At 48.0% G+C, this 9,340-nt stretch overlaps 1 protein-coding gene and 1 long non-coding RNA gene across 5 annotated transcripts in view; both read right to left on the bottom strand.

Annotated features, from left to right (window-relative positions):
* Window positions 1-281: 281 nt before the first annotated feature.
* AGAP3 (ArfGAP with GTPase domain, ankyrin repeat and PH domain 3) overlaps window positions 282-9,340 on the bottom strand; it is a 173,455-nt gene continuing 164,396 nt past the window's right edge. For 2 of the 4 annotated variants that reach the window (XM_082258235.1, XM_082258233.1), the window contains exons 12-18: window positions 4,769-4,918; window positions 4,502-4,663; window positions 3,904-4,058; window positions 3,698-3,788; window positions 3,251-3,473; window positions 1,256-1,511; window positions 282-1,176 (exon numbers count right to left, since the gene is read on the bottom strand). In XM_082258235.1, the coding sequence (XP_082114361.1) occupies window positions 1,039-1,176; window positions 1,256-1,511; window positions 3,251-3,473; window positions 3,698-3,788; window positions 3,904-4,058; window positions 4,502-4,663; window positions 4,769-4,918 (1,175 nt within the window). In that variant the 3' untranslated portion in view covers window positions 282-1,038. The remainder of the gene's footprint in view (window positions 1,177-1,255; window positions 1,512-3,250; window positions 3,474-3,697; window positions 3,789-3,903; window positions 4,059-4,501; window positions 4,664-4,768; window positions 4,919-9,340) is intronic. The other 2 variants (XM_082258236.1, XM_082258234.1) reach the window with 1 other exon arrangement.
* Window positions 5,907-6,358, bottom strand: LOC309555984. The gene is made up of 3 exons (XR_014225292.1): window positions 6,209-6,358; window positions 6,048-6,098; window positions 5,907-5,945 (listed from the first exon to the last, which is right to left on the bottom strand). It is a non-coding gene; the product is annotated as an uncharacterized lncRNA (long non-coding RNA).

Genomic DNA, 9,340 nt, shown 5'->3' on the forward strand with positions numbered 1-9,340 from the left:
TAGCCCTGAAGGTCTATCTCACTGTGTCTACCTCCTGACCAGAAAGTCTATCCAACATAATCCATATCTAATGCAATAAACCCTTCACTCAATGTAGCATTTGTCCAGGAGCTCCAACCTATGGGCTGTCCAAGACCCATATCCCCAATACTGGAGGTCAGCTCATAGATGGGTGAGATAATGAAGAATTCTGGAGGCAGTCATTAAACATTCAGGGAAAGTAGAAGATCCCCACACAGACCTTCTAAATGGTCAGACCTAAGAACAAACACCCCCCCCCCCTCCGTCCTGGAGATTTGCTAATCAAGGCCTACTACTAAGGTATACACGTTTCTTCAGGTTTATTGTAGAAGATAACCTGCAAGTCAAGTCAAGGTTTCGGCCCCTTCTTCCAGCTCAGAGAAGACGTGCGTCAAGTAAATATACAATACCGAATACTATAATGTATGTAAACACAAAATGCTTCATTTACCCCCATAAAGTGTTATCAGTCAACAGTCTTATACATATAATACATATATACATATATATATATATAGAGAGAGGGATACAGAAGCCCAGCAAACAGATTGAACTATCGGTACCATGAAAACGAATATATTCAGAAATGTAAAGGTGATGAAGATACTAACACTCTATACATTACATGTTTCAAGTAGCAGACGGCGTTGTGCGTTCCGGGAACACCATCAGCAGGACGTACCTTCTTGTACCTTAACACTGTTAATAACTGATGATCTATATTTCTTCTTATGAACCATCTCTTGTACACTCATCATTGAAGCCTGTGCACTGTCTATTCCATGTATACATTGAATAATGCCGCTAGATAGGGATTGTACTAGTGTTACATACACTGCTCCGCAGGACTGACACGTACAATAATGAGCAGCAAGAACGTATGATGGAGGGTCAGCACAGGGACACAGAGGTATAGTCCAGAATCCTGAGAATCAATAAAAAAAAACTAAATAAAAAATGGCTACCAGAGCCAGGTCACCAGCGGGATGCCAAGTCGTGTCACAGAGTCCTCAGGGGTTACAGGGCAGGGCTTGGACTGTCACTGGGGCAGCCATACTGGAGGAGAATATCCGTGCACTCTGTGCTGCCAGCTCGACGAGCGTATGAAAGCGGAGTGAGACTACGAGCATCACAGCACTTCACATCCACGCCATACTAAAGAGACAAGAGAGAAACATGTTAGTAAAAGTAATATCTGTGAGAAAACCCAACCCGGGATCTTCCTTGCTCTTACCCAGATGAGAAGCTGTGTGCACACAACGTTGGCCATTGCTGCTGAGAGATGAAGTGCTGAGCGCCCATCGCCGTCTCCGTACGTTTCGTTCACCTCCTCCTTCGTACCATGAGCGAGCAACGTCACCACCATCCGCAAATCATCCTCCACCACGGCTCGTAGGAGCTGCTGTCCCAGGGGTACATCAGAGGCTGGCAGGGGGCACAGGAAAAGCTTCTGCTCATACTTGGCGCGGATCCACCGCTCCTTCTCTTCCCTGAGAAGCAACAGAACACAAGAACCTATGAATGGATCAGGATGGCAAGCTAGGGAATGTCATTGATCAATGCCAGTCCATCAATCATGGTGCAGGGACAGTTGTGCTGAAAAGTTTGTCTGCCCCCCCCCCCTTTTGGAGAATTAGTAATATACAGGATGTATGAGTGAGTAGCAAACCCCATTTCTTGTATTTTTTTGGGGATTCCTATTCTGTAACTGTAGACAACAGAATGGATGAATTATAAAACAAAACATGGCAACAAGTAAACCAACCAAATCCCCCCCCCCCGTTCAGAAGTCTGCACCCCCTTAGTTCCTAATTCTGTGTATTGCCCCCTTGATCATCAATGACAGCAGTCAGTCTTCTGTAATAGTCGTCTGTGAGGAATTCTTGCCAGTGGTAGAGCTGCCCATTAGTCTTACATGAGATCCCCCCAGAGCAGCTTGATGATATAAGGGTCAGGAGACAGCTTCTCCAGAACCTTCACCTTTTTCTGCTGTAACCACTGGAGGGTCAGCTTGGTCTTGTGCTTTGGGTCATTGTCCTGCTGGAAAGTCCTAGAGTGTCCTATGCGCAACTTTCCTGCAGAAGAATGAAAATTGTCTGCCAGTATTTTCTGATGCCACCATGCAGTAATCTTCTATCAATTTTCACAAGATTCCCAGCTCACTCACACCCAAAACATCAGTGTGCCACCACCATGGTTGACAGTGGGGATGGGATTCTTCCTTTCCAAACACAGCGCTGATGGTTGTGACCTTAAAGCACTATTTTGGTCTGGTCACTCCAGATTACAGTGTGCCAAGGTGTTGTCTTTTTTGTGGCAATAAAAGCCTCTTTCTGGCAACTCCACCATGCAGCTCATTTTTGTTCAGGTATCGTCGCAATGTGCTCCTTGAAACCACCACACCGTCTTTTTCCAAAGCAGCCTGTATTTCTCCTGAGGTTACCTGTGGGGTTTTTCCTTGTATCCTGAACAATTCTTTTGCCAGTTGTCGCTCCAATCTTTCTTGGTCTACCTGACCTTGGCTTGGTTTTAAGATATCCCTGAAATGATTGAGCAGCACTGACTGTCACATTCAAGGCTTTGGATATCTTTTTCATCTTTATAAAGTTTTATTATCTTGTTACACAGGTCTTTTGACTGTTCTTTTCAGCTCACCATGGCTCAGTATCTAGTCTGTTTCGTGCATCCATGTGAGAGCTAACAAACTGTCTATTTATACATAGACACAAGAGATGTGGGAAATGAGCCTTCTGTAAGTGTCACCTTGTGTGTCTGTACCAAGGCCAAACATTCCAGGGGAAGGAAACTCTTCATCAGGGACATTTGGGGGATCATTAGGATTTATAAAGGAGCCAAACTATGTGATAATAAATGGCTTCAGATCATCACTATCCAAAAATAAAAGTCAGTTTTCTGGCATGATCAGTCAGATTTTCACTATCAATGCCAAAATTTTACCATTTCTGCCGGGGGAGGCAAACTTCTGAGCACAACTGCATATTACAGGGGAGTGGGGAGAATTGGTAAATGTCAACTCATCAGAGATTGAAAAAGGAAGGAACTTCTGGCCACTTGAGTGTAGGATGGATTGTGACTACTACAAGGCACTAGTCCTTGGCACTAAGTGGTGGGAATCTCAAGTAGCCCAACACAGCAAGACTGAGTAAAGGGGCTGCTGGGACAGGGGTGATTTCACTTTCAGCACCTCATTCCATCTCTCAGGACTCACCTGGAGCTCTCCGGGGTCGGCTTGCTGTACCCCTCTGTACAGTGCTCCCACACAGCATTGGCCAGACTATTCCCAATGGCCATCATGACCATAGTAAGTTCAACTGGCCAGTCATCCAAATCAAGAGAGCGCACACGAGAGAGATGTGTCCCGAGGTTGCGGTGAATTCCGGAGCACTCTATACACATCAAAGCTCCAAGGTTTAGACTGGCCCAATCCGGATCTGAAAAATGAAAAACACGACAGGAAGAAAATCAATAACTGGAAAAACTTTGGTCCCATTGGTGTCCTCTCAGGACCTAGAACCCAGACAATTATCTTATAGGGATGGAGAGTGAAGCCTGGTAGGCCAGTCTCTGGTGTCTACAGGGAGGAGTGAGGATAGACATCACCAAGGACATACATTGGAGAAGGCGTGATGGACAGAGGGGACAGGCAGGTACTCACTGGGAGTGTCACAATCTACACACAAGCTGTTCCCCCTCACACTCCGAATAGACTGAATGGCGAGAGCGTCGCTCTGACTGCCGAGCCGTGTCTGTAATGAGAGCAGAGGGATTGATGGTGGGTGGGGTGAGGGCCAGGAAAAGTGAAGGTCAGTGAGCATTCCACATGGACAGAACGTTACCGGACACGGAACACTGTTACCACACCTTATTCTTGGTGCTCTCGCAGCTCTGCAGACTGGCCAGGATCTGACTTTCGATGGCCTGAACCCAAAGTTCCCGATCTTCATACACCGAAGCTTCAAAGTGCCAACTCTGACCAGTCAGCGACACAATCACAAAGCCGTACGATTCTTCTGGTTCTGAAGCAGAGAGACAGATTACAGCTCAGTACCTCGAGGGACTAATGATATCCCCCCTTCCTCAGCCCTGTGTAAGTCTGTCCCTTCGGTGAGGTGATATCCCCCTCCCCCACCCCATGAATAATGGATCCTGCACTCTCACATCCTGTAACAAAAGATGAAACTGGACCATGGCCCCATCACCAACAAAAAGATGATCTTGGAGTGTTTTTATTACAGACTTCATACAGCCCTGCCTAGTACCCCCATGGTAATGCCCCTCTTCCCCTGTCCTAGCAGTCACACCCACATGGTAATGCCCTTCTACCACCATCCCAGCAGTCACCCCCCTGTGGTTCTCGATGTCGGTGTAATCCTTCTTCCTATTTTGTCAACACCAACTAGGCTCCAATGATGCAGAACCCTCTCCCCAGAGACCCATTCCTCAGCATTCAGCATATTACCCTCTCCCGTAGTGGGGGCCCCCTCAGGACGCTGTGGGCCACTGCTCTTTTTCCTGCGGTGCTTCTTGCGGTTGGCATGAGGAGAAGGTGGAGGATCTAGTTTGGGACTTGCTGTGCCCCCCAAATTTGGAGCTGGACTGAGAGAATCACTCGGAGAGACACCTACAAATCCACGGCCCAGTGAGAACAGAGAATCAATTCATGTGTAAAAGGTACAGGTATCAGCGAGGAGGGCGGAGCTCCATTCTCCAAATCCCAACATCTCACCTGTGGCTGTGTCACCCCACTGCTCCCCGCTACAGACGGAATATGACCTCTGGGTCAGACTGACCCCATCACTCTTCCCACTGAACGTCGACAGACTGAGACCACTGACTGAGCGCTCCGAGGACAAAGAGTTGGTGGAAAGTGTGCCCCCTAATGGACAATATTAGACAACTTATTCAGGCTGAGCAGCGGACCAGTGTCTCATCTGCTCCAAAAAAAAAAATAAAAAGAATGAGGTCTGAAGCATTCCCAGAGTGCACAACATGCAGAACAACAAGATTCCTCCTTCATAATCACACAATCGATGAAAAATGAAGAGGAAGAACCATCCCAATGAGAATATTGCTGAAATCTATGCTGAAGGAATGTGCCAATTCTAGAACTCATCTCAAATCCCATTCTGCCAATGAGAGACAAACATTCTGCAACTCTGCGTTCATCTGCTGGTTTCACACTCCAACCATGAATGACCTCAAATGGAGCCTCCCAAATGCTTTCCAAGCACCACAACTGCCTCCCACATTCCGAGCTGACCCACCCCACTATGATGACCTCATATGAAGCCTCCAACATTCTGTTCTAACGCCACAACTGGGGACCCAATACGGAGCCTCCCATATGCGGCGATAAAACCCCCTCCAGCACAATGACCTTATATAGTCTCCCATGCACTATGCTGAAACCCCTGTCCCCTCCACCATAATGACCTCATTGGCCTCCAAAATGCTATTCTACCACCAAGACGGATTATTCTAATACAGAGCTTCCCACATTAAGTACTTGAAACCCCCCTCCATGACGACCTCACACAGAACCTCCAAGGTTCTGTGCTGAACCACCCTATGATAACCTCATACAGAGCTTTGAATTGGCTGTGCTGAACCTGTCCCCATGATAACACAACAAAAGGACTCCCATATGCTGTTCTCAACCCAATTCTACATGACCTCATACAAAATCTCCTAGATGCTGTGCTGAAACAACTCTTGGATGACCTCATACTCAACCCATTTTCCAATGATGACCTCATACAGTGTCTTCCACATGATATGCCAAACCCATTCTCCAATGATGCCCTCATACAGATCTTACACCTGATATGCCAAACTCATTCTCCAAGGATTACCTCATACAGAGCCTTCCACATGTTGTGCCAAACCCATCCTCCAATGATGACCTTATACAGATCTTACACATGATATGCCAAACCCATTCTCCAATGACGACCTTATACAGAGCCTCCCACATATTGTGCCTAAATTCATTCTCCAATGATGACCTCATACAGTGTCTTCCACATGATATGCAAAACCCATACTCCAATAATAACCTTAAAAACCTCATACAGTGCCTCCCACGTGTTGTGCCAAACCCAATCTCCAATGATGCCCTCATACAGATCTTACACATGATATGCCAAACTCATTCTCCAAGGATTACCTCATACAGAGCCTTCCACATGTTGTGCCAAACCCATTTTCCAACGATGACCTCATACAGAGCCTTCCACGTGATATGCCAAACCCATTCTCAAATGATGACCTCATACAGTGCCTATCACATGTTGTGCCAAACTCATCCTCCAATGATGATCTCGTACAGAGACTCTCACATAATATGCCAAATTCATTTTCCATGAATGACCTCATACAGAGCCTTCCACATGATATGCCAAACCCATTCTCAAATGATGACCTCATACAGTGCCTATCACATGTTGTGCCAAACTCATCCTCCAATGATGATCTCGTACAGAGACTCTCACATGATATGCCAAACCCATTCTCCAACAATGACCTCATACAGAGCCATCCACATAATATGCCAAACCCATTCTCCAATGATGACCTCACACAGAGCCTTCCACAAGTTTTGCCAAACCCATTCTCCAGAGATGACCTTGTATAGAGCCATACACATGATGTTCCAAAGCCATTCTCCAATGATGATCTCATACAGAGCCTTCCACACGATGTGCTGGCCCACATCAGTCCAGATGAGCTCACATGGAGCCTATGAACTTGCCCGTTATCCTTTGATAAGCTCAAAAGAGTCTCCAATCTGCTGTGACAATTGTTTCAACCAATGACTTCATATACTGAATGAGCAGCAAAAAATCCCGTCCTTCCTGACGACCACATATAAGGCCCCTCTCACATTCAGTGTCAACACCAGCCCTTCACCTGATGACCTCATAATGAGCGTATCACATGATCTGCTGACCCCATCCCCTACTCCGGACAACTTAATACAGAGCTTCCCTTCACATGCAGTATCAACCTTAGCCTCCACTTATTGACACTAGTTGTTTTAACTCCACCTCCCTCCTAGAGACCTTAGAAAGAGCCTCCCACATGTGTTAACTCCACCCCCTCCTTCCAATGACCTTATATAGAGCCTCTCACATGCAACTCCACCCTTCATCCTGATTACCTTCTACAGAGCCTCCAACATGTTTTAACCCCACCCCTCCTGCCGTTGACCTTATACAGACCCTTCAACAGGTGTTAACTCCACGATTTCTCCGAATGGCAATAGATGAAGCCCCCCACATGTATTAACTCCACCCCTCCTGTCAAATGTATGCTCAGGACACCCCATTTCTGGCACACCTCTGCTTGTGTTTATTCATAAACAACATCCAATTGGTACAACAGCCTTAGCTGTTTGACCTTGTCACTCTGGAGTGCCGTGTTCATTTCCTACCAGGGACACTATATGTATGGAGGTCCAAGGTGGGCTTCCATTACAAATATTGTGCCAGATTTTTTGGCTTCCACCAGCGTGGTCTCATTGGATCCTCGTAGATGACCAGCCATGGTTTTATAACTAGGATAGGAATATCAGAGTGAAGGATCCCTATGCACGGGCAGCCATGGTCCTATGACTAGAACAGGGATAGCAGAGTGTAGGATCTTCGTGGACAGACATCCATGGTTCTTTGCCTAGGACGGGAATATCAGAGTGTAGGATCCTCGGGGACAGTAAAATAACTGAACATATATCATTAGAACAGGCAAAAGGGATAACGAGAGCATGGGAGAGGAGAAGCTGGGGTTAGTAGAGGGAATTAAAGGAAGACTTGGAGAGACACGGAGGGGTCACTCTACACAGATCCGCTCGCTGACACTCCATGACATCAGGCCGGGGTTTGAGCTGTCAGACTGGTCTACCAGTCCGGAGGAGAGGAAAGGGTTAAAGAGGGTGATGGGGCGTCTTGTGACAAACATATGGGAGGTAGTGCGATGCTGTCAGGTAATGGGACCTCATTATACTCTAGATTGTACAATCAGCGCCTGTGTAATTGTCGAATTTGATGCTAATGATTAATGAATTAAACATGTGCCATCAATTAGTCCTGGGAGAATAATTCTGCATAAACCTTCGGGTAATGTAATTACAGGAACAGACACATAACGAGCTGCTAACATCCTGCATAGAGAGCGAGGGGGGAGGGCGAGACCCCGGAATGTGGACCAGGAGACGCACAACACACGCACCACGCGCACACTCCATGCATCCAGCCAGAATGTCAACACTCACATGACAGGAGAGAGACAGAGAAAAAGAGAGAGAGACAGAGAGAGGGGGAGAGAGAGGGTAAGAGGGGGAGAGAGAGGGTAAGAGGGGGAGAGAGAGGGTAAGAGGGGGAGAGAGAGGGTAAGAGGGGGAGAGAGAGGGTAAGAGGGGGAGAGAGAGGGTAAGAGGGGGAGAGAGAGGCTGGGAGGGGGAGAGAGAGGCTGGGAGGGGGCGAGAGAGGCTGGGAGGGAGAGAGAGGGTGGGAGGGAGAGAGAGAGGGTGGGAGGGAGACAGGGAGGGTAAGAAGGGGAGAGAGAGAGAGGCTGGGAGGGGGAGAGAGAGGCTGGGAGGGGGAGAGAGAGGCTGGGAGGGGGAGAGAGAGGGAGGGGGAGAGAGAGAGAGAGGTTGGGAGGGGGAGAGAGAGAGAGAGAGAGAGAGAGAGAGAGAGGTTGGGAGGGAGGGGGAGAGAGAGAAACATGGGGAGAGAGAGAGAAACATGGGGAGAAAGAGAGGAAAGACAGATAGAGGGAGGGAGGGGAAGGGAGAGAGGGGAAGAGAAGAGAGAGAAAGACAGAGACAGAGAGGTAGACATAGAGAGAATGACGAAGAGAGAGAGAATGACGGAGAGAGAGAAACAGAGAGGCGGAGTAAGACACAGTGAGATGCGGAGAAAGACACGGAGAGAGAGGTAGAGAAACAGAGAAAGGCAGACAAAGACATGGAGAGAGAGGGAGAGGAGAGAGAGAGAAACAGGGAGAGGGTGAGAGGGAGGGAGAGAGAGAGAGGGTGGGAGAGAGAGAGAGGGTGGGAGGGAGAAAGAGAGAGAGAGGGTGGGAGGGAGGGAGAGAGAGCGAGAGAGGGTGGAAGAGAGAGAGAGGGTGGGAGGGAGAGAGGGTGAGAGGGAGGGAGGGAGAGAGGGTGGGAGGGAGGTAGAGAGGGTGGGAGGGAGGTAGAGAGTGTGGGAAGGAGAGAGAGAGGGTGGGAGGGAGAGAGAGGATGGGAGGGAGAGAGAGGGTGGGAGGGAGAGAGAGGGTGGGAGGGAGAGAGAGGGTG

The sequence above is a fragment of the Pelophylax lessonae genome (genome assembly GCF_965119305.1).
Source record: "Pelophylax lessonae genome assembly, chromosome: 5".
NCBI classification, from domain to species: domain Eukaryota; kingdom Metazoa; phylum Chordata; class Amphibia; order Anura; family Ranidae; genus Pelophylax; species Pelophylax lessonae.